The 25,165-nt window shown below is 51.3% G+C and overlaps 1 protein-coding gene across 5 annotated transcripts in view; it reads left to right on the forward strand.

Annotated features, from left to right (window-relative positions):
* The window catches only part of LOC140715160 (prominin-1-A-like), a 134,468-nt gene that overhangs the window by 55,379 nt on the left and 53,924 nt on the right, over positions 1-25,165 (forward strand). For all 5 annotated transcript variants that reach the window (XM_073026940.1, XM_073026943.1, XM_073026945.1 and 2 more), the window contains exons 8-11: positions 10,318-10,514; positions 11,791-11,865; positions 20,335-20,398; positions 21,103-21,262. In XM_073026940.1, coding sequence (XP_072883041.1) covers positions 10,318-10,514; positions 11,791-11,865; positions 20,335-20,398; positions 21,103-21,262 — 496 coding nt within the window. The remainder of the gene's footprint in view (positions 1-10,317; positions 10,515-11,790; positions 11,866-20,334; positions 20,399-21,102; positions 21,263-25,165) is intronic.

The following is a 25,165-nucleotide window of genomic DNA, read 5'->3' on the forward strand; positions in this document are numbered from 1 at the left end:
ACTGTGTAGAGGGAGCTTCACTCTGTATCTAACCTGTGCTGTCCCTGCCCTGGGAGTGTGTGATGGGACAGTGTAGAGGGAGCTTCACTCTGTTTCTAACACGTGCTGTCACTGTCCTGGGAGTGTGTGATGGGACAGTGTAGAGGGAGCTTCACTCTGTGTCTAACCCGTGCTGTCACTGTCCTGGGAGTGTGTGATGGGACAGTGTAGAGGCAGCTTCACTCTGTATCTAACCTGTGCTGTCCCTGTCCTGGGAGTGTGTGATGGGACAGTGTAGAGGGAGCTTCACTCTGTATCTAACCCGTGCTGTCCCTGTCCGGAGAGTCTGTGATGGGACAGTGTAGAGGGAGCTTCACTCTGTATCTAACCCGTGCTGTCCCTGTCCTGGGAGTGAGTGATGGGACAGTGTAGAGGGAGCTTCACTCTGTATCTAACCCGTGTGTTCCCAGGCTGGGAGTGTGTGATGGGACAGTGTAGAGGGAGCTTCACTCTGTATCTAACCCGTGCTGTCCCTGTCCTGGGAGTGTGTGATGGGACAGTGTAGAGGGAGCTTCACTCTGTATCTAACCCGTGCTGTCCCTGCCCTGGGAGTGTGTGATGGGACAGTGTAGAGGGAGCTTCACTCTGTATCTAACCCGTGCTGTCCCTGTCCTGGGAGTGTGTGATGGGACAGTGTAGAGGGAGCTTCACTCTGTATCTAACCCGTGCTGTCCCTGCCCTGGGAGTGTGTGATGGGACAGTGTAGAGGGAGCTTCACTCTGTGTCTAACCCGTGCTGTCACTGTCCTGGGAGTGTGTGATGGGACTGTGTAGAGGGAGCTTCACTCTGTATCTAACCTGTGCTGTCCCTGCCCTGGGAGTGTGTGATGGGACAGTGTAGAGGGAGCTTCACTCTGTATCTAACCCGTGCTGTCCCTGTCCGGGGAGTGTGTGATGGGACAGTGTAGAGGGAGCTTCACTCTGTGTCTAACCCGTGTGTTCCCAGTCTGGGAGTGTGTGATGGGACAGTGTAGAGGGAGCTTCACTCTGTATCTAACCCGTGTGTCACAGTCTGGGAGTGTGTGATGGGACAGTGTAGAGGGAGCTTCACTCTGTATCTAACCCGTGCTGTCCCTGTCCGGGGAGTGTGTGATGGGACAGTGTAGAGGGAGCTTCACTCTGTATCTAACCTGTGCTGTCCCTGCCCTGGGAGTGTGTGATGGGACAGTGTAGAGGGAGCTTCACTCTGTTTCTAACACGTGCTGTCACTGTCCTGGGAGTGTGTGATGGGACAGTGTAGAGGGAGCTTCACTCTGTGTCTAACCCGTGTGTTCCCAGTCTGGGAGTGTGTGATGGGACAGTGTAGAGGGAGCTTCACTCTGTATCTAACCCGTGTGTTCCCAGTCTGGGAGTGTGTGATGGGACAGTGTAGAGGGAGCTTCACTCTGTATCTAACCCGTGCTGTCCCTGTCCTGGGAGTGTGTGATGGGACAGTGTAGAGGGAGCTTCACTCTGTATCTAACCCGTGCTGTCCCTGTCCTGGGAGTGTGTGATGGGACAGTGTAGAGGGAGCTTCACTCTGTATCTAACCCGTGCTGTCCCTGCCCTGGGAGTGTGTGATGGGACAGTGTAGAGGGAGCTTCACTCTGTATCTAACCCGTGCTGTCCCTGTCCTGGGAGTGTGTGATGGGACAGTGTAGAGGGAGCTTCACTCTGTATCTAACCCGTGCTGTCCCTGTCCTGGGAGTGTGTGATGGGACAGTGTAGAGGGAGCTTCACTCTGTATCTAACCCGTGTGTTCCCAGGCTGGGAGTGTGTGATGGGGCAGTGTAGAGGGAACTTCACTCTGTATCTAACCCCTGCTGTCCCTGTCCTGGGAGCGTGTGATGGGACAGTGTAGAGGGAGATTCACTCTGTATCTAACCCGTGCTGTCCCTGTCCTGGGAGTGTGTGATGGGACAGTGTAGAGGGAGCTTCACTCTGTATCTAACCCGTGCTGTCCCTGTCCGGGGAGTGTGTGATGGGACAGTGTAGAGGGAGCTTCACTCTGTATCTAACCCGTGCTGTCCCTGTCCTGGGAGTGTGTGATGGGACAGTGTAGAGGGAGCTTCACTCTGTATCTAAACTGTGCTGTCCCTGTCCTGGGAGTGTGTGATGGGACAGTGTAGAGGGAGCTTCACTCTGTATCTAACCCGTGCTGTCCCTGCCCTGGGAGTGTGTGATGGGACAGTGTAGAGGGAGCTTCACTCTGTATCTAACCCGTGCTGTGCCTGTCCGGGGAGTGTGTGATGGGACAGTGTAGAGGGAGCTTCACTCTGTATCTAACCTGTGCTGTCCCTGCCCTGGGAGTGTGTGATGGGACAGTGTAGAGGGAGCTTCACTCTGTATCTAACCCGTGCTGTCACTGTCCTGGGAGTGTGTGATGGGACAGTGTAGAGGGAGCTTCACTCTGTGTCTAACCCGTGTGTTCCCAGTCTGGGAGTGTGTGATGGGACAGTGTAGAGGGAGCTTCACTCTGTATCTAACCCGTGTGTCACAGTCTGGGAGTGTGTGATGGGACAGTGTAGAGGGAGCTTCACTCTGTATCTAACCCGTGCTGTCCCTGTCCGGGGAGTGTGTGATGGGACAGTGTAGAGGGAGCTTCACTCTGTATCTAACCTGTGCTGTCCCTGCCCTGGGAGTGTGTGATGGGACAGTGTAGAGGGAGCTTCACTCTGTTTCTAACACGTGCTGTCACTGTCCTGGGAGTGTGTGATGGGACAGTGTAGAGGGAGCTTCACTCTGTGTCTAACCCGTGTGTTCCCAGTCTGGGAGTGTGTGATGGGACAGTGTAGAGGGAGCTTCACTCTGTATCTAACCCGTGTGTTCCCAGTCTGGGAGTGTGTGATGGGACAGTGTAGAGGGAGCTTCACTCTGTATCTAACCCGTGCTGTCCCTGTCCTGGGAGTGTGTGATGGGACAGTGTAGAGGGAGCTTCACTCTGTATCTAACCCGTGCTGTCCCTGTCCTGGGAGTGTGTGATGGGACAGTGTAGAGGGAGCTTCACTCTGTATCTAACCCGTGCTGTCCCTGCCCTGGGAGTGTGTGATGGGACAGTGTAGAGGGAGCTTCACTCTGTATCTAACCCGTGCTGTCCCTGTCCGGGGAGTGTGTGATGGGACAGTGTAGAGGGAGCTTCACTCTGTATCTAACCCGTGTGTTCCCAGGCTGGGAGTGTGTGATGGGACAGTGTAGAGGGAGCTTCACTCTGTATCTAACCCGTGCTGTCCCTGTCCTGGGAGTGTGTGATGGGACAGTGTAGAGGGAGCTTCACTCTGTATCTAACCCGTTCTGTCCCTGTCCTGGGAGTGTGTGATGGGACAGTGTAGAGGGAGCTTCACTCTGTATCTAACCCGTGCTGTCCCTGTCCTGGGAGTGTGTGATGGGACAGTGTAGAGGGAGCTTCACTCTGTATCTAACCCGTGCTGTCCCTGCCCTGGGAGTGTGTGATGGGACAGTGTAGAGGGAGCTTCACTCTGTATCTAACCCGTTCTGTCCCTGTCCTGGGAGTGTGTGATGGGACAGTGTAGAGGGATCTTCACTCTGTATCTAACCCGTGCTGTCCCTGTCCTGGGAGTGTGTGATGGGACAGTGTAGAGGGAGCTTCACTCTGTATCTAACCCGTGCTGTCCCTGCCCTGGGAGTGTGTGATGGGACAGTGTAGAGGGAGCTTCACTCTGTATCTAACCCGTGCTGTCCCTGTCCTGGGAGTGTGTGATGGGACAGTGTAGAGGGAGCTTCACTCTGTATCTAACCCGTGCTGTCACTGTCCTGGGAGTGTGTGATGGGACAGTGTAGAGGGAGCTTCACTCTGTATCTAACCCGTGCTGTCCCTGTCCGGGGAGTGTGTGATGGGACAGTGTAGAGGGAGCTTCACTCAGTATCTAACCCGTGCTGTCCCTGTCCTGGGAGTGTGTGATGGGACAGTGTAGAGGGAGCTTCACTCTGTATCTAACCCGTGTGTTCCCAGGCTGGGAGTGTGTGATGGGGCAGTGTAGAGGGAACTTCACTCTGTATCTAACCCCTGCTGTCCCTGTCCTGGGAGCGTGTGATGGGACAGTGTAGAGGGAGCTTCACTCTGTATCTAAACTGTGCTGTCCCTGTCCTGGGAGTGTGTGATGGGACAGTGTAGAGGGAGCTTCATTCTGTATCTAACCCGTGCTGTCCCTGCCCTGGGAGTGTGTGATGGGACAGTGTAGAGGGAGCTTCACTCTGTATCTAACCCGTGCTGTCCCTGCCCTGGGAGTGTGTGATGGGACAGTGTAGAGGGAGCTTCACTCTGTATCTAACCCGTGCTGTCCCTGCCCTGGGAGTGTGTGATGGGACAGTGTAGAGGGAGCTTCACTCTGTTTCTAACACGTGCTGTCACTGTCCTGGGAGTGTGTGATGGGACAGTGTAGAGGGAGTTTCACTCTGTGTCTAACCCGTGCTGTCCCTGTCCTGGGAGTGTATGATGGGACTGTGTAGAGGGAGCTTCACTCTGTATCTAACCTGTGCTGTCCCTGCCCTGGGAGTGTGTGATGGGACAGTGTAGAGGGAGCTTCACTCTGTTTCTAACACGTGCTGTCACTGTCCTGGGAGTGTGTGATGGGACAGTGTAGAGGGAGCTTCACTCTGTGTCTAACCCGTGCTGTCACTGTCCTGGGAGTGTGTGATGGGACAGTGTAGAGGCAGCTTCACTCTGTATCTAACCTGTGCTGTCCCTGTCCTGGGAGTGTGTGATGGGACAGTGTAGAGGGAGCTTCACTCTGTATCTAACCCGTGCTGTCCCTGTCCGGAGAGTCTGTGATGGGACAGTGTAGAGGGAGCTTCACTCTGTATCTAACCCGTGCTGTCCCTGTCCTGGGAGTGAGTGATGGGACAGTGTAGAGGGAGCTTCACTCTGTATCTAACCCGTGTGTTCCCAGGCTGGGAGTGTGTGATGGGACAGTGTAGAGGGAGCTTCACTCTGTATCTAACCCGTGCTGTCCCTGTCCTGGGAGTGTGTGATGGGACAGTGTAGAGGGAGCTTCACTCTGTATCTAACCCGTGCTGTCCCTGCCCTGGGAGTGTGTGATGGGACAGTGTAGAGGGAGCTTCACTCTGTATCTAACCCGTGCTGTCCCTGTCCTGGGAGTGTGTGATGGGACAGTGTAGAGGGAGCTTCACTCTGTATCTAACCCGTGCTGTCCCTGCCCTGGGAGTGTGTGATGGGACAGTGTAGAGGGAGCTTCACTCTGTGTCTAACCCGTGCTGTCACTGTCCTGGGAGTGTGTGATGGGACTGTGTAGAGGGAGCTTCACTCTGTATCTAACCTGTGCTGTCCCTGCCCTGGGAGTGTGTGATGGGACAGTGTAGAGGGAGCTTCACTCTGTATCTAACCCGTGCTGTCCCTGTCCGGGGAGTGTGTGATGGGACAGTGTAGAGGGAGCTTCACTCTGTATCTAACCCGTGTGTTCCCAGGCTGGGAGTGTGTGATGGGACAGTGTAGAGGGAGCTTCACTCTGTATCTAACCCGTGCTGTCCCTGTCCTGGGAGTGTGTGATGGGACAGTGTAGAGGGAGCTTCACTCTGTATCTAACCCGTGCTGTCCCTGCCCTGGGAGTGTGTGATGGGACAGTGTAGAGGGAGCTTCACTCTGTATCTAACCCGTGCTGTCCCTGTCCGGGGAGTGTGTGATGGGACAGTGTAGAGGGAGCTTCACTCTGTATCTAACCTGTGCTGTCCCTGCCCTGGGAGTGTGTGATGGGACAGTGTAGAGGGAGCTTCACTCTGTTTCTAACACGTGCTGTCACTGTCCTGGGAGTGTGTGATGGGACAGTGTAGAGGGAGCTTCACTCTGTGTCTAACCCGTGTGTTCCCAGTCTGGGAGTGTGTGATGGGACAGTGTAGAGGGAGCTTCACTCTGTATCTAACCCGTGTGTTCCCAGTCTGGGAGTGTGTGATGGGACAGTGTAGAGGGAGCTTCACTCTGTATCTAACCCGTGCTGTCCCTGTCCTGGGAGTGTGTGATGGGACAGTGTAGAGGGAGCTTCACTCTGTATCTAACCCGTGCTGTCCCTGTCCTGGGAGTGTGTGATGGGACAGTGTAGAGGGAGCTTCACTCTGTATCTAACCCGTGCTGTCCCTGCCCTGGGAGTGTGTGATGGGACAGTGTAGAGGGAGCTTCACTCTGTATCTAACCCGTGCTGTCCCTGTCCGGGGAGTGTGTGATGGGACAGTGTAGAGGGAGCTTCACTCTGTATCTAACCCGTGTGTTCCCAGGCTGGGAGTGTGTGATGGGACAGTGTAGAGGGAGCTTCACTCTGTATCTAACCCGTGCTGTCCCTGTCCTGGGAGTGTGTGATGGGACAGTGTAGAGGGAGCTTCACTCTGTATCTAACCCGTTCTGTCCCTGTCCTGGGAGTGTGTGATGGGACAGTGTAGAGGGAGCTTCACTCTGTATCTAACCCGTGCTGTCCCTGTCCTGGGAGTGTGTGATGGGACAGTGTAGAGGGAGCTTCACTCTGTATCTAACCCGTGCTGTCCCTGCCCTGGGAGTGTGTGATGGGACAGTGTAGAGGGAGCTTCACTCTGTATCTAACCCGTTCTGTCCCTGTCCTGGGAGTGTGTGATGGGACAGTGTAGAGGGATCTTCACTCTGTATCTAACCCGTGCTGTCCCTGTCCTGGGAGTGTGTGATGGGACAGTGTAGAGGGAGCTTCACTCTGTATCTAACCCGTGCTGTCCCTGTCCTGGGAGTGTGTGATGGGACAGTGTAGAGGGAGCTTCACTCTGTATCTAACCCGTGCTGTCCCTGTCCTGGGAGTGTGTGATGGGACAGTGTAGAGGGAGCTTCACTCTGTATCTAACCCGTGCTGTCACTGTCCTGGGAGTGTGTGATGGGACAGTGTAGAGGGAGCTTCACTCTGTATCTAACCCGTGCTGTCCCTGTCCGGGGAGTGTGTGATGGGACAGTGTAGAGGGAGCTTCACTCTGTATCTAACCTGTGCTGTCCCTGTCCTGGGAGTGTGTGATGGGACAGTGTAGAGGGAGCTTCACTCTGTATCTAACCCGTGCTGTCCCTGTCCGGGGAGTGTGTGATGGGACAGTGTAGAGGGAGCTTCACTCTTTATCTAACCCGTGCTGTCCCTGTCCTGGGAGTGTGTGATGGGACAGTGTAGAGGGAGCTTCACTCTGTATATAACCTGTGCTGTCCCTTTCCTGGGAGTGTGTGATGGGACAGTGTAGAGGGAGCTTCACTCTGTATCTAACCCGTTCTGTCCCTGTCCTGGGAGTGTGTGATGGGACAGTGTCGACGGAGCTTCACTCTGTATCTAACCCGTGCTGTCCCTGTCCTGGGAGTGTGTGATGGGACAGTGTAGAGGGAGCTTCACTCTGTATCTAACCCGTTCTGTCCCTGTCCTGGGAGTGTGTGATGGGACAGTGTAGAGGGAGCTTCACTCTGTATCTAACCTGTACTGTCCCTGTCCTGGGAGTGTGTGATGGGACAGTGTAGAGGGAGCTTCACTCTGTATCTAACCCGTTCTGTCCCTGTCCTGGGAGTGTGTGATGGGGCAGTGTAGAGGGAGCTTCACTCTGTATCTAACCCGTGCTGTCCCTGTCCTGGGAGCGTGTGATGGGACAGTGTAGAGGGAGCTTCACTCTGTATCTAACCCGTGCTGTCCCTGTCCTGGGAGCGTGTGATGGGACAGTGTAGAGGGAGTTTCACTCTGTATCTAACCCGTACTGTCCCTGTCCTGGGAGTGTGTGATGGGACAGTGTAGAGGGAGCTTCACTCTGTATCTAACCCGTGCTGTCCCAGTCTGGGAGTGTGTGATGGGACAGTGTAGAGGGAGCTTCACTCTGTATCTAACCCGTGCTGTCCCTGTCCTGGGAGTGTGTGATGGGACAGTGTAGAGGGAGCTTCACTCTGTATCTAACCCGTGCTGTCCCTGTCCTGGGAGTGTGTGATGGGACAGTGTAGAGGGAGCTTCACTCTGTATCTAACCCGTGCTGTCCCTCTCCTGGGAGTGTGTGATGGGACAGTGTAGAGGGAGGTTTTGTTTTCTATCTGACTACCCCAGATAGATATGACTAATCAGAAGAGATAAAAGTAAGTGCTGGTTTAGCCGATTTGGCCCATTAAACCTGCTGTCCCATTTAATAAGCTCATCACTGACCCGCCCCACTTCTCATTATCCCTTCTCTGCCAGTTGTCCTCAGAATCTCACTGTTTCAAAAATGTAAGTGACCCATTTCCGTCACAAAACTCTTTAAAGATTAAAGGTGAGCTTTCTGAGTCACATGTATGTTGAAATATTGAAGGATACAGTGAAATCAGTAGCGTGCCCATGTTTACTGATCGTCATCTGTACACCTTCAGAATGTGGGAGGAAACCAGGGCACCCAGAGAAAACAAACACCATCATGTACAAACTCCGAACAGAGAGCGGTGGGAATCGAATCCCGATCGCTGGTGCTGCAGAGCAATGAGCTAATGGCTAGGCTACCATGCCACAGTCGCAGAGAATTCAAGAAATTCACCCCCCCATTAGAAAACGATCCTTCTTACCTCAGCTTTAAATCTCTAAGCATGTTCTGATGTCCCCTCATTCAACATTCTCCCACTGGTGGACACACTTTGACATCTTCCCTGACCCGTCCCCTCAGGACCTGAAGTTTCCATCTGCAGTAATCATTCCTCATTGTTCGAAAACCCCCAACTTGCCTGGGCTCTCACTATGTATGGTGAGTTCCACACTGTGCTCAACGCCTCTTCTTTTCACAAGCTGGGACTCGCGAGTGCACAGAAGCAGACAGTGAAATGTGTCGCTTGCGTTAACAACCAACGCCACCCGTGCTAGGGGCAGACCATGTGCGTTGCCACACATCCCAACATCGCATGTCTGCCATGCTTAACAGAGCAACACAGAACACAACAAAACAGAGTCAGCAACAGCACCAAAGCAACCCTCCGGCCCCGGGACAGGCATCTTCTGTGGCCTCCAGTGGACTCACGAAATTGCAGGCGCTGATCCCTGATGTTGTGTATTTAATATCTGGGTATAATTGTAGATATATTGTCTGATTCAGCACTCCGTGCTGTTTACATAATTCATTACGGGTTGTATGTAAAAGTACGTGAATGGCATGTGGCATGACGGTACCACATCACGTGTGCACACCTCACTAACAAAGAGTGGGCACCTCTTCCCCTGGCTTTCCCGTGTTTTTCTTTTGATCAGTTTTCAGGTTACAAAACATAACACCCAACTTCCCAGGTGGAATCGCAGAGGTTCAGAGACCCAGGGTCTTTGTTCCTGATCCAAAATTTCCAGTTCTCCAGTTGTATCCATGGGACGTGTGTAATCACCAGGGTGGGACTGGGTCTGTATTGGCTTTGCCAGGCACCCTTGCATCAAAAAAATTTACTGGCTAGGGTTAGGGTCAGAGTCGGAGGAACGGCCACACCCTCAACATGGGATAGATTCAAATGGGAAGTAGTGAGAATACGGCACACGGGAGATGGATGAAGGGAGTGAGAAGCTGTGTGAGGATTTAGACTGGAACAATACCAGGTCCATGTCTGCATGTAGAAGGAAATGGTGAAAGTTGGTGCAAGTGGGAAAGGGTCAGTTTCAGACACTCCCACCACTGTACACCAAGAGATTGGACTTACTAGTGGAATGGACATTAAAGAAAAAAACTGACATCGGGTGGATCTAATGTCAATCCTATAAGGAAACGGAATGGTATATCTTGCAGAGTGATCTACAATGAATAATATTTTTGTGTTGCCTTAGAGTTTGAGGAATGAAGTGTGCGTACTTTTGTGAAATAAGGGCAGAGTGTGTGGAGATAGAGGAGAGCCTTCAGAAGAGAGATGAAAATGAGCTTTATTTGTCAAATGTGCGTCGAAACATACAGTATGCGTTGTTTGCGTCAGCAGCCAGCACAGTCCGAGGATGTGCTGGGGGCAGCTCACAAGTGTTGCCAAGCTCCTGGTGCCAATATAGTATGTCCACAATTTACTAACCCTAACCTGCACCTCGCCATGTGGGAGGATAGAAAGTACAAACTCCTTACAGACTGCGGCAGGAATTGGACCCCGATCTCCCGGTTGCTGGCACTGTGGGAAGCTGCACTAAACCCTAGGCTAGCGCGCTGCCACTTCCAGCCTGGAGCTGTTCAGTTGAGTGTGAGGTTTGCTTGCCATAAAGCCGTTAGGCTGTGGGATTGAAACTGGGAGTAAAATGTCCCCCAACAGGGAACAGCATTTGATCTTTGGGATTCTGGTTCCATCTCTCTGGTCCAAACATTCAAAGTGTTTCATTCACAGACATCCAGAAAATGAACGACAGACTTCTGCTGATCAACAGCACGACGGCAAAGCTGATCCAGCAGCAGGAGGATCTCCGGCGGAATCTGAGCGTCATCCAAGAGAGCATCAACACAACCCTCCGTCAGTGTGAAGCCAATTGTACCAACAGCCAGGGCCTGGTGACTGGGCTCACCACTGGCGCCAAATTTTCCATGGTACGGGACGTCCAGCTTCCTCTCTCCATCCTGTCCGGTCCTCTTCCCCGATCTTCCTAGCTGTGTCACTCTGGCCACGGCATCATGGGAGTCCTGTCCAGAAACTGCTCCATCACTTTCCTTCTCAGTTTTGCTTAAAACTTTCCTCTTTTAGCTCTTTCCTTTGTCGCTCCCTCCATGGCTTCGGGTCGGACGTTATTTGATGCCTCTACCACAAACCACCTTGGAGCAGTTTATTAATGGCGCGACTGAAAAACGCTGTTGCCAGCACACAGCCCAGTAAAGTAATGAGATCGCCCCTCAATCTCCTACACCCCGAGGAGTAGTGGTCCACGTGTCCATAACTCAGCCACTTGAGTCCTGGCAAAATCCTTGTCAGTCATCTGTGCACACCTTCCAATTTAAGCACATCCTTCCTACAACAGTGCAAGCAAAGCTGAACACAATAATTAACCGAATTGCAAGATGGTAAGAGGCATAGATAGAGTGGGCAGTCAGAGACTTTTCTCCAGGGTGAAGGTAGCTAATAAGAGAGGGCATCGTTTTAAGGTGATTGGAGGGGGGGGAGTGGCAGAGGTAGGTGCGAGGGTTGCTGCTGGAGGATGATACATGAGGGACATTTCAGAGACTCTTGTGTAGGTACACTGATGAATCGAAAAAGGAGGGAACAGTTAGATTGATCTAATAGTAGGTTAAAACACTGGCATAATGTTGTAGCTGAAAGGCCTGTATTGTAGTGTAATGTTCGATATTCTAATACACCAATGACCTCATCAACATCTTGTACAATCACAATATCACCAACCAGAAGACATTAGGAGAAGAATTGGGCCATTCGGCCCATCAAATCTAGTCCACCATTCTATCATGACTGATTTATTATCTCATTCAACCCCACTCACCTGCCTTCTCCCCATAACATTTGACACCCTGGCTAATCAAAAAACTATCAAACTACGTTTTAAATATACCCAATGACTTGGCCGCCACAGCCATCTGTGTCTGTCTCCCAGCTTCTGTATTCAGTGCCCTGACTGCTGAAAGCCGGTACGCCGAAAGCTTGCTTCACCACCTTATTTACTTGTGACTCCATTTTAAGGGAACTGGTAACCTGTTCTCTAAGGTGCCTGTGTTCTACAACAGGGCCCAGGGACCTTCTGTTCACTGTAGCTGCTTCAATTGCTCCTTTGGTCCTTGAGTGTGGATGTTGGGGGAATCAGCAATGGTAACGCATTGTGTTAAAAGTACACACAATTCATTTCTGTTCTTCCAACAGATTCCTAACATGGACCAAGTGATCATTGCCATGAAGAAAGTTGTGGATTCGAACTTCCAATCCTTTGTACAAGAGGTATAGAGTTTCTCATTGTGTATGCGCGGAGGAAGATTGACAAAGGAGCAGTGAGATTAAACTTTTTACTGAGTCGTGTTAGTAATGGTACACAAACATGAGATTCCGCAGATGCAAACCTAGCCTACCAAAATGAAAATCTCTCTCTCTCTCTCCCCCTCTCTCTCTCCGTTTCCCTCTCTCCCTCTCTCTCTCTCCCTCTCTCCCTCTCCCCCATCTCTCCCTCTCTCTCCCTCTCTCTCTCCCCTCCCCCCTCTCTCTCTCTCTCTCTCTCTCTCTCCCTCTCTCCCTCTCTCTCCTCTCTCCCCCTCTCTCTCCTCTCTCCCCCTCTCTCTCCCCCCTCTCTCTCTCCCCCTCCTTCTCTCTCTCTCTCTCTCTCTCTCTCTCTCTCTCTCTCTCTCTCTCTCTCCCCCCTCTCTCTCCTCTCCCCCTCTCTCTCTCTCCCTCTCTTCCACCCTCCATCCTGGGAAGCTGATATCAAGGGCTGTGAATCTCCTCATCTCTTCAAAGTTTGAAAGTTCAAAGTAAACTTATTGAAGCACACACGGTATATGTCACCATAGACGGCCACGAGATGTGGGCATACTCAGTAAGTCGATAGTAGAATAATAACCATAGCAGAATCAACAAGAGATTCCCTCGCACTGGGGCGCTCAGCAAGAGTGCAAAAGAAACGAAGTGCAAATACGAAAAGAAAGCAAACACACAAATATTTTAAAAGAAATTATAATAAATACTGAGAACATGAGATGAAGAGTCCATAGCTTGTGGGAACATGTCAATGGTGGTGCAGGTGAAGCTGGGTGACGTTATTGCTTTTGGTTCGAGAGCCTGACAGCTGAGTGGCGGTAACTGTGGTGTGAATCCTGAGGCTCATGTGCTTCCTCCTGATGGCAGTAGTGGATCCTGGGTGGTACGGGTCCCTGGTGATGGAAGCTGCTTTCCTTCGACAGTATTTCATGTAGATGTGCTGAAGGTGGGCGTGCTTTACCAGTGATGGACTGGAACGTACCCACTACTTCTGTAGGGTTTTCTTCTGGTGTTTCCATGCCAGGCTGTGACGCAGCCGGTCAACATACTTCCTACTACACATCTATAGAGGATTATCAAAGCTTTAGATGATATGCTGAATCTTAGAAAATACAGAAACATAGAAAACTTACAGCACAATACAGGCCCTTTGGCCCACAACGTTGTGCTGAACATGTACTTACTTAGAAATTACCTAGGGTTACCCATAGGCCTCTATGTTCATAGCTCCATGTACCTATCCAGGAGTCTCTAAAAAGACCGTATTGTATCTGCCTCCAACACTGTCACCATTCCACGCACTCACCACTCCCCGCGTAAAAAAAAACTTACCCCTGACATCTCCTCTGTCTCTACTTCCAAGAAGCATAATACTGTGCCCTCTTGTGTTAGCCATTTCAGCCCTGGGAAAAAGCCTCTGACTATCCACACAATCAATGCCTCTCATCATCTTATACACCTCTATCAGGTCGCCTCTCATCTTCTGCTGCTCCAAGGAGAAAAGGCCGAGTTCACACAACCTATTTTCATAAGGCATGCCCCCCAATTGAGGGAATATCCATGTAAATCTCCTCTGCACCCTTTCTATAGTTTCCACATCCTCCCTGTGGTGAGGTGACCAGAACTGAGCACAGTACTCCAAGTGGGGTCTGACCAGGGTCCTATATAGCTGCAACATTACCTCTTCACTCTTAAACTCAATCCCACAATTGATGAAGTCCAGTGCTCCATATGCCTTCTCAACCACTGAGTCAACCTGTGCAGCTGCTTTGAATGTCCTATGGACTCAGACCCCAAGATCCCTCTGATCCTCCACACTGCCAAGTCTTACCATTAATACTATATTCTGCCATCATACTTGACCTACCAAAATGAACCATCTCACACTTCTCAGCCCAGTTTTGCATCCTATCGATGTCCCGCTGTAAACTCTGACAGCCCTCCATGCTATCCACAACACCTCCAACCTTTGTGTCATCAGCATATTTACTAACCCATCCCCCACTTCCTCATCCAGGTTATTTATAAAAATCATGAAGAGTAGGGGTCCCAGAACAGATTCCTGAGACCCACCACTGGTGACCGACCTACATGCAGTAATGACCCGTCTACAAACAGTCTTTGCCTTCTGTGAGCAAGCCAATTCTGGATCCACAAAGCAATGTCCCCTTCGATCCTATGCCTCCTTACTTTCTCAATATGCCTTGCATGGGATACCTTATCAAATGCCTTGCTGAAATCCATATACACTGCATCAACTGTTCTACCTTCATCAATGTGTTTAGTCACATCCTCAAAAAAATTCAATCAGACTCATAAGGCACGAATGCCTTTGACAAAGCCATGCTGACTATTCCTAATCATATTAATCCTCTCCAAATGTTCATAAATCCTGCCTCTCAGGATCTTCTCCATCAACTTACCAACCACTGGAGTAAGACTCACTGGTCTATAATTTCCTGGGCTATCCCTACTCCCTTTCTTGAATAATGGAACAACATCTGAAACCCTCCAAACCTCTGGAACCTCTTCTGTCCCCACTGATGATGCAAATATCATTGCCAGAGGTTCAACAATCTCCTCCCTCACCTCCCACAGTAGCCTGGGGTATATCTTATCTGGTCCCAGAGACTTATCCAACTTGATGCTTTCCAAAAGCTTCAGCACATCCTCTTTCTTAATGTCTATATGCTCAAGCTTTTCAATCCGCTGTATGTCATCCCTACAATCACCAAGATCCTTTTCCGTAGTGAATACTGAAGCAAAGTATTCATTAAGTATCTCTGCCATCTCCTCCAGTTCCATGCACATTTTCCCACTGTCACACTTGATTGGCCCTATTCTTTCATGTTATATACACTTGCTCTTCACATACTTGTAGAATGCCTTAGGGTTTTCCTTAATCCTGCCCACCAAGGCCTTCTCATGGCTCCTTATGACTCTCCTAATTTCATTCTTAAGCTCCTTCCTGCTAGCCTTGTAATCTTCTAGATCTCTATCATTACCTAGCTTTTCTTTTCTACTTGACAAGATTTTCAACAGCCTTTACACACCACAGTTCTGCTCCCTGTCTCATTGGAACATACCTAATTTTTCTGTTCCTAAGTCTCTCCACTGCTATGGTAAAGGAGATAGAATTGTGATCACTATCTCCAAAATGCTCTCCCACTGAGAGACCTGACACCTGACCAGGTTCATTTCCCAATACCAGATCAAGTACAGTACAGCCTCTCCTGTTGTAAGCCTATCTACATATTGTGTCAGGAAACTTTCCTGAACACACCTAACAAACTCCACCCCATCTAAACCCCTTGCTCTAGGTGCCAATCAATATTTGGGACAGCCCTGTTATTACACCTTTCCAGAATCTGTCTCCCTATCTGCTCCTTAATGTCACTGTTACTATTGGATGGTCTATAAAACACATCCAGAAGAGTTATTGACCCCTTCCTGTTTCTAATTTCCACCCACAGAGACTCAGTAGACAATCCCTCCATGACTTCCTCCTTTTCTGCAGCCGTGACACTATCTCTGATCAGCAGTGCCACACCCCCACCTCTTTTGCCTTTCTGAAATATCTAAAGTCTGGCACTCGAAGTAACCATTCCTGCCCCTAAACCATCCAAGTCTCTGTAATGGCCACAACATCATAGCTCCAAACACTGATCCACGCTCTAAGCTCATCTGCTTTGTTCATGATGCTTCTTGCATTAAAATAGACACATCTCCAACCATCGGTCTGAGCGCGTCCCTTCTCTATCACCTGCCTATCCTCCCCCCTACACTGTCTCCAAACTTTCTCTGTTTGTGAGCCAACAGCCGCTTCCTCCGTCTCTTCAGTTTGGTTCCCACCCCCCAGCGATTCCAGTTTAATCTCTCCCCAGTAGCCTTAGCAAACCTCCCTGCCAGGATACTGGTTCCCCTCGGATTCATGCAGCCAATCCTTTTTGTACAGGTCATACCTGCCCCAAAAGAGGTCCCAATTATCCAGAAATCTGAATCCCTGACCCCTGCTCCAATCCCTCAGCCACACATTTATCCTCCACCTTACTCTATTCCTAAACTCACTGTCGTGCAGCGCAGGCAGTAATCCCGAGATTGCTACCTATGAGGTCCTGCTTCTCACCTTCCTTCTTAACTCCCTGTAGTTTGTTTCAGGACATCCTCTCTTTTCTTACCTACGTCGTTGGTACCAATATGTACCACGACCTCTGGCTGTTCACCTTCCCACTTCAGGATATCATAGATGCGATCAGAAACAACCCGGTCCCTGGCACCTGGGGGGCAAACTACCATCTGTGTTTCTTTCTTGCGTCCACAAGATCACCTGTCTGACCCCTTAACTTAACAAACTCCTCAGGAAGTAGAGGTGTTGTCATGCTTTCTTCATATTTGAACTTGCATGCTGGGCCCAGGACAGGTCCTCCGAAATAATAACACCTAGGAAGTTAAAGTTGCTGACCTCCGATGAGTACTAGCTCATTGGCCTCTGGTTCCCTTCTCCTGAAGTCTATGATCAGCTTCTTGGTCTTGCTGATATGGAGTAAGAGGTTGTTGTTGTGGCACCGCTCAGCCAGATTTTCAACCTCCCTCCCTCCCTCCAATCACCACCTTTGATTTTGCCGGCGACAGTGATGTCATCAGCAAATTAATTATGATGTTGGAGCTGTGCTTAGCCTCACAGTCATAAGTGTAAAGCAAGCAGAGCAGGGGAGAAAACACACAGTTTTGTCGTGCTGATGGAGATTGTGGAGAAGATGGTGCTGCCGATCTGAAACGACTGGGGTCTGCAGGTGAGGAAGTCGAGGATCCAATTGCACAAGGAGGTACTGAGGCAGAGGTTTTGCTGCTTAATGATTAGAGGGGATGATGGTATTGAATGCTAATCTATAATTGATAAAGAGCATCCTGATGTATGCACCTTTGCTGTCCAGATGTTCCAGGGTTGAGTGAAGAGGCAGTGAGATGGCATCTGCTGTGGGTCTGTTGCTCTGGTGGGCAAATTAGAATGGATCCAAGTCGCTTCTTGAGAAGGAGTTGATATTTATCATCAGCCTCTCAGAACACTTCCTCACTGAGGATGATAGTCATTGAGGCAGATTACCACGTTCTTCTGAGGCACTGGTATAACTGAAGCCTGCTTGAAGCAGATTGGTACCGCACACTGCTGAAGTGAGAAGTTAAAGATCTCCGTGAACACCAGCATAAGCTTTCAGTACTTGGCCAGGTACCTTGCCTGGGCTGGATGCTTTTTGTGGGTTCACAGTCTCCTGAAGGCTGCTCACAGAGTCTGAAATCACAGGATCATCGGGGGATGTGGGAGTTTGTGACGGTCCCTCTGTGATTTGACAGTCAAAGCGAGCGTAGAAGGCATTGAGCTCATCTGGAAGCGAAGCCCTGTTGTCGCCTTGATTTAACTTTATAAGCAGTGACAGTATTCAAACCCTGCCACAAGTGTCGACATCTTTCGTTTATTCAGGTTTAGTCCAGAATTTCTACTTTGCCTATGAGATGGCTTTCCAGAGATTGTACCTGGATGTCTTGTAACTTCCTTTGTCAACAGACTTGTATCTGGCACTCAGAAGATTGCAGTCTTATGGTTGATCCATGACTTTGCTTGATGAAGCAGCCATTGATTCATCTGCTGGGATGCTGACTTCATCAGCAGAGGATGGAAACTGCCCTCCCATTATCTTTCTGCCTGTTGGCCAAGAAATAAAGTTGGCACCTTCTTTCCCAGGCAACGTCCAAGATTAGAAAGTTGTGAAATCCCAGGGCTTAGGCTGAAAAGAGGGGGGGTGGTAAATGCAAGATATGGCAGGAATGACTTTTTACCCAGGAGTCTTGTAGAGAGTTCATCAACAGCATGAATTCAGAGATAGACAATCTTTATTTATCCATCTTTATTTATCAGGATATCATGGAACGAAATTACAAAAAGAGCCATTTAAATTCTGAAACAGAAGGAACATTCAACAGAGCAGGCAGTGTTTGTGGAGAAACAGAGGTTAATCTATCAAATATTGAAAAGCCTAGATAGTGTGGACATAGAAAGGAGGTTTCCATTAGTGGGGGAGTCTAGGACCAGAGGGCACAGCCTCAGGATAGAAGGATGTCCCTTTAGAAAAGGATGAGGAGGAACTTCTTTAGCCAGAGGGTGAAAAGTCTGGAATTCATTGTCGCTGACAGCTGTGGAGGCCAAGTCATTGGGCGTATTTAAAGTGGAGGTTGATAGGTTCCTGATCAAAGGTTATGCATCAAAGAGAAGGCAGGAGAATGGAGTTGAGAGGGATAATAAATCATCTCCATTGATGGAACAGACTCAATGGGCTGAATGGCCTCATTCTGCTCCTGGTGCATGGCTGATAGTCCTTTGGGCTTATGGTACTGTTTCAGAGCATAGAGAATGCTTACTTACTGAAAATTGTCATTGGGTAATGATTCCTCAACTTATGCCAAGCAAAGTTTATCATCATATCAACGATGAGGCATAGATACAACAGTATCACAGGCACATAGAGATACAAACAGCACACAGAACATCAATTGTACAAGACTCTTAAGGACAAGACTGTGCAAAATAAGACATTAGTGCAAAAGAAATCACAATTAGAAAAAAGTTAATGGCAGTACAAGAGATCAGAATGAGAATCAGGTTTATTATCACTGGCATGTATCATAAAATTTGGTAGCTTAGCAGCAGCAGTTCAATACAATACATAACATAGAAAAAAAGTTAATCAATTACAGTAAGGGCATGTATGTGTGTATATCTATTTATACTATATATATTTTAAAATAGTACAAAACAGAAATAATATTTTTTTAAATGAGGTAGTGTCCAAGGATTCAATGTCCATTTAGGACTTGGATGGCAGAGGGAAAGAAGCTGTTCCTGAATCACTGAGTGTGTGTCTTCAGGCTTCTGTACCTCCTGCCTGATGGTAACAATGAGAAGAGAGCATGTCCTGGATGATGGGGTCCTTAATAATGGACACCGCCATTCTGAGGCACTGCTCCTTTAACATGTCTAGGATACTACAGAGGCTAGTACCCATGATGGAGCTGACTCATTTTACAACTTTCTGTAGCTTCTTTCGGTCCTGAGCAGTAGCCCCACCCCACCCCATTCCAGACTGTGATGCAGCCTGTCAGAATGCTCTCCATGGTACATCTATAGAAGTTTTTGAGTGTTTTAGGTGACAAACCAAATCTCTTTCAAACTCCCAATTAAGTATAGCCACCATCTTATCTTCTTTATAGCTGCATTGATATGCTGGGACCAGGTTAGAGACCCTGGGATCTTGACACCCAGCAGCTTGGAATTTCTCACTCTCTCCACCGTTCTTTTCCTGTTGTAAAGTTGGGCGGTGTTGATCAAACAGAAAAGCAACACGCTGAGCCCGAAGACAACTTTTCTTCTGAGATACTGTACTGCCCATTCTACCTCCACAGTAGCGATGTTCCCACAATGGATTCCCACTTACCTGTTATAACACTGGTGGAAGATTTGGAAAAACCCTGGAAAACTATTCCAAAGTATCAGTTTTTCTCATTAAACCATTCCTGGACAATTCCATTTCTTTGTAATTAATTCCAGGTGTAATTATTCTCCATATTGTATCCATTAGCGAATCTCTGTGATTCTCTATAAAAGCCCCAGGTATCCAGTTAAATCGTAGTTTAGCTCCCGAACTTAATAAAGTCTCCACTGAGTGTATGCTTGTGGTTTTCTGCTGCTGTTGCCCATCCGCTTCAAGGTTTGACGTGTTGTGTGGGTTCAGAGATGCTCTTCCGCACACCACTGTTGTAACGTGTGGTTGAGTTACTGTCACCTTCCTGTCAGCTTGAACCAGTCTGGCCGTTCGCCTCTGACCTCTCTCATTAACAAGGCTTTTTCACCCACAGAACTGCTGCTCACTGGATGGCAGTTTCCTGTGTCTCATGCCACTCTCTGTAAACTCTAGAGACGGTTGAGCGTGAAAATCACAGGAGATCAACAGTTTCTGATGTACTCAATCCCTCCAATCTGGCACCAACAATCAAAATCACTTTGATCACATTTCTTCCCCATTTTGATGTTTGGTCTGAACAATAACCGAACCTCTTTACCATGTCTGCGTGCTTTTTAATCATTGAGTTTCTGCCACATGATTAGCTGATTAGATACTTACATTAACGACCAGGTGTACCTAATAAAATGGCCACAGAGTGTAGACAGGAGCAATGGTAAGGCAAAGCAGACTCCAGTAGTCATGGCAATGCTGATAGCTATCGCTGATGCTCAGTCTCCAAAATGTTCTCCGGAACGCTCAGTGTCAATAAATCTCAAAGGTTATTTATATCGCTTTATGGCAGTGTATCAGTAACTAGACACTCACAGCTTTGCAATCTCAATACTTTCAACATCCTAACTTGTCTTTGTTGCTTTTGGTGAAGGGTTACCGAGCTTTCAATGATACACCAGCCATGGTTACCAATCAATCTGCCAGCACCGTGTCAGGTGAGAATGGTTCTGCATTAAGTCCATGATATACACACATTATTGGGCATCTCCTGTACCAATAATATTGTCGTCACTCGGGGTGTAATTTATTTATTTATTGAGATAGAGCGTGGAATATCTCCCTTCGAGCCACGCTGACCAGCAATCCCCCGATTTAATCCTGACCTAACCATGGGACAATTTACAATGACCAATTAACCTACAAACTCGTATGCCTTTGGACTGTGGGAGGAAACCGGAGCACTCGGAGGAAACCCACACAGTGACGGGGAGAACGTATAGACTCCCTACAGACAGCGACGGGAACTGAACCCAGGTCCCTGGTGCCGTAAAGCATTGTGCTAAGCACCACACTACTGTGCTGCCCCAATATTTCCTGATCTAAACTGGCTGTACTCTTCCACCTCAAGGAGCAGAGATGTTCCTCTGTTCACCACTGTTGTAACGTGTGGTTGAGTTACTGTCACCTTCCTGTCAGCTAAAACCACTCTGGCCATTCTCCTCTGACCTCTCTCATCAACAAGGCAATTTCGCCCACAGAACTGTCTGTAGTTTGTTTTTCACGCCACTCGCTGAAAGCTTCCACATTTCACTGTATGTCCAAACTAAAAACCCAAACTGAAATCCAGTACGTGGCACCAGCTTCTATCCGTCCTTCAGAGAAATTTTCTTCATCAATCGCATTTCTCTGTGACCTGCAGAAGTGAAGAAGAGACTGGCGGATATTCAAACTCAGGTGGAAAACATCCAAGAGGAGTTTCCAATATTAAACACAACAGGTTCGATCACGTCTGAGATCGACAACATTAACAGCACAATAACAAAATACTACCCGCAAGTTAAAGAGGCAAATAAATACAGGTGAGTCAGAAAGAGGTGTGATGCAGCTAACCGCCACCCCACCCGGCTCTAACTCTCTGACACGGTACGCCGTCCCCCTGTTGTAACTCCCTCCCCCTCACCCTGCAGTAACTCCCCCTCCACCTCACCCCGCTGTAACTCCCCTCCCACTCACCCCACTGTAACTCCCCCTTCCCCTCAACGCACTGTAACTCCCCCTCACCCCACTGTAACTCCCCCTCCCTCTCACCCCACTGTAAATCCCCTCCCCCTCACCCCACTGTAACTCCCCCTCCCTCTCAACCCACTGTAACTCCCCTCCCTCTCACCCCACTGTAACTCCCATCCCCCTCATCCCACTGTAACTCCCCCCTCTCACCCCACTGTAACTCCCCTCCCTCTCACCCCACTGTAACTCCCATCCCCCTCATCCCACTGTAACTCCCCCCTCTCACCCCACTGTAACTCCCCTCCCTCTCACCCCACTGTAACTCCCCTCCCACTCACCCCACTGTAACTCCCCTCCCTCTCACCCAGCTGTAACTCCCCTCCCCCTCACCCCGCTGTAACTCCCCTCCCCCCTCACCCCACTGTAACACCCCCTCCCTCTCACCCCCTGTAACTCCCCTTCCCCTCATCCAGCCATAACTCCCCTTCCCCTCCCCCTCACCCCGCTGTCTATCCCCCTCCCCCTCACCCCACTGTAACTCCCCTCCCCTTCCCCTCACCCCCTGTAACTCCCCCTCCCTTCACCCCCTTAACTCCCCCTCCCCAACCCCTCACCCTGCTGTACTTCCCCTCCCCCTCAACCCACTGTAACTCCCCCTTCCCCTCAATCCACTGTAACTCCCCTTCCCCCTCACCCCACTGTAACTCCCCCAACCCCCTCACCCTGCTGTAACTCCCCTCCCCCTCACCCTGCTGTAACTCCCTCCCCCTCACCCCACTGTAACTCCCCCTACCCCTCCCCCTCCCCCTGCTGTAACTCCCTCCCCCTCACCCCACTGTAACTCCCCCTACCCCTCCCCCTACTGTAACTCCCCTCCCCCTCCCCATGCTGTAACTCCCCCTCCCTCTCACCCCCGTAACTCCGCACCCCCTCACCCCACTGTAACTCGCCCTCCCCCCTCACCCTGCTGTAACTCCCCCTCCCCCTCACCTCACTGTAACTCCCCTCCCCCTCACCCCACTGTAACTCCCCCTCCCTCTCACCCCACTGTGACTCCCCTCCCTCTCACCCCACTATAACTCCCCCTCCCTCTCACCCCACTGTAACTCCCCCTCCACTCACCCCACTGTAACTCCGCTCCCACTCACCCCACTGTAACTCCCCTCCCCCTCACCCCACTGTAACTCCCCCACCTCTCACCCCACTGTAACTCCGCTCCCACTCACCCCACTGTAACTCCCCTCCCCCTCACCCCACTGTAACTCACCCTCCCTCTCACCCCCTGTAACTCCCCCTCCCTCTCACCCCGCTGTCTATCCCCCCCCTCACCCCACTGTAACTCCCCCTCCCCCTCACCCTGCTGTAACTCCCCTCCCCCTCACCCCACTGTAACTCCCCCTCCCCCTCACCCCACTGTAACTCCCCCACCTCTCACCCCACTGTAACTCCGCTCCCACTCACCCCACTGTAACTCCCCTCCCCCTCACCCCACTGTAACTCACCCTCCCTCTCACCCCCTGTAACTCCCCCTCCCTCTCACCCCGCTGTCTATCCCCCCCCTCACCCCACTGTAACTCCCCCTCCCCCCTCACCCTGCTGTAACTCCCCTCCCCCTCACCCCACTGTAACTCCCCTCCCCCTCACCCTGCTGTGACTCCCCTCCCCCTCACCCCACTGTAACTCCCCCTCCCCCTCACCCTGCTGTAACTCCCCTCCCCCTCACCCCACTGTAACCCCCTCCCCCTCACCCTGCTGTAACTCCCCCTTCCCCTCAACACACTGTAACTCCCCTTCCCCCTCACCCCACTGTAACTCCCCTCCCCCTCACGCCACTGTAACTCCCCCTCCCCCTCACCCTGCTGTGACTCCCCTCCCCCTCACCCCACTGTAACTCCCCCTCCCCCTCACCCTGCTGTAACTCCCCTCCCCCTCACCCCACTGTAACTCCCCCTCCCCCTCACCCTGCTGTAACTCCCCCTTCCCCTCAACACACTGTAACTCCCCTTCCCCGTCACCCCACTGTAACTCCCCCACCTCTCACCCCACTGTAACTCCCCCTCCCCCTCACCCCACTGTAACTCCCCTCCCCCTCACCCCACTGTAACTCCCCTCCCCCTCACCCTGCTGTAACTCCCCTCCCCCCTCACCCCACTGTAACTCCCCTCCCCCTCACCCTGCTGTAACTCCCCCTTCCCCTCAACACACTGTAACTCCCCTCCCCCCTCACCCCACTGTGACTCACCCTCCCCTCAACACACTGTAACTCCCCTCCCCCTCACCCCACTGTAACTCCCCCTTCCCCTCAACACACTGTAACTCCGCTCCCCCTCACCCCACTGTAACTCCCCCACCTCTCACCCAGCTGTAACTCCCCCTTCCCCTCAACACACTGTAACTCCCCTCCCCCTCACCCCACTGTAACTCCCCCACCTCTCACCCAGCTGTAACTCCCCCTTCCCCTCAACACACTGTAACTCCCCTCCCCCTCACCCCACTGTAACTCCCCCTCCCCCTCACCCCACTGTAACTCCCCTCCCCCTCACCCTGCTGTAACTCCCCTCCCCCTCACCCTGCTGTAACTCCCCCTTCCCCTCAACACACTGTAACTCCCCTTCCCCCTCACCCCACTGTAACCCCCTCCCCCTCACCCTGCTGTAACTCCCCCTTCCCCTCACCCCACTGTAACTCCCCTCCCCCTCACCCCACTGTAACTCCCCTCCCCCTCACCCCACTGTAACCCCCTCCCCCTCACCCTGCTGTAACTCCCCCTTCCCCTCACCCCACTGTAACTCCCCTCCCCCTCACCCCACTGTAACTCCCCTCCCCCTCACCCCACTGTAACCCCCTCCCACTCACCCAGCTGTAACTCCCCCCTCCCCCTCATCCCACTGTAACTCCCCCTCCCCCTCACCCCACTGTAACACCCCTCCCCCTCACCCCACTGTAACCCCCTCCCCCTCACCCTGCTGTAACTCCCCCTTCCCCTCAACACACTGTAACTCCCCCTCCCCCTCACCCTGCTGTAACTCCCCTCCCCCTCACCCCACTGTAACTCCCCTCCCCCTCACCCCACTGTAACCCCCTCCCCCTCACCCTGCTGTAACTCCCCCTTCCCCTCAACACACTGTAACTCCCCTTCCCCCTCACCCCACTGTAACTCCCCTCCCCCTCACCCCACTGTAACCCCCTCCCCCTCACCCTGCTGTAACTCCCCCCTTCCCCTCAACACACTGTAACTCCCCTCCCCCTCACCCCACTGTAACTCCCCCACCTCTCACCCAGCTGTAACTCCCCTTCCCCTCACCCTGCTGTAACTCCCCTCCCCCTCACCCCACTGTAACTCCCCCTCCCTCTCACCCCTCTGTAACTCCGCTCCCTCTCACCCCACTGTAACTCCCCCCTTCCTCTCACCCCCTGTAACTCCCCCTCCCTCTCACCCCGCTGTCTATCCCCCTCCCCCTCACCCCACTGTAGCTCCCCTCCCCCTCCCCCTGCTGTGACTCCCCTCCCCCTCACCCCACTGTAACTCCCCCTCCCCCTCACCCTGCTGTAACTCCCTTCCCCATCACCCCCCTGTAACTCCCCCTCCCTCTCACCCTGCTGTAACTCCCCTCCCCCTCAACCCACTGTAACTCCCCTCCCCCTCACCCCACTGTAACCCCCTCCCTCTCACCATGCTGTAACTCCCCTCCCCCTCACCCCACTGTAACTCCCCCTCCCCCTCCCCCTGCTGTAACTCCCCCTCCCCCTCACCC

Source organism: Hemitrygon akajei, chromosome 23 (assembly GCF_048418815.1).
Source record: "Hemitrygon akajei chromosome 23, sHemAka1.3, whole genome shotgun sequence".
Taxonomy (NCBI): Eukaryota; Metazoa; Chordata; class Chondrichthyes; order Myliobatiformes; family Dasyatidae; genus Hemitrygon; species Hemitrygon akajei.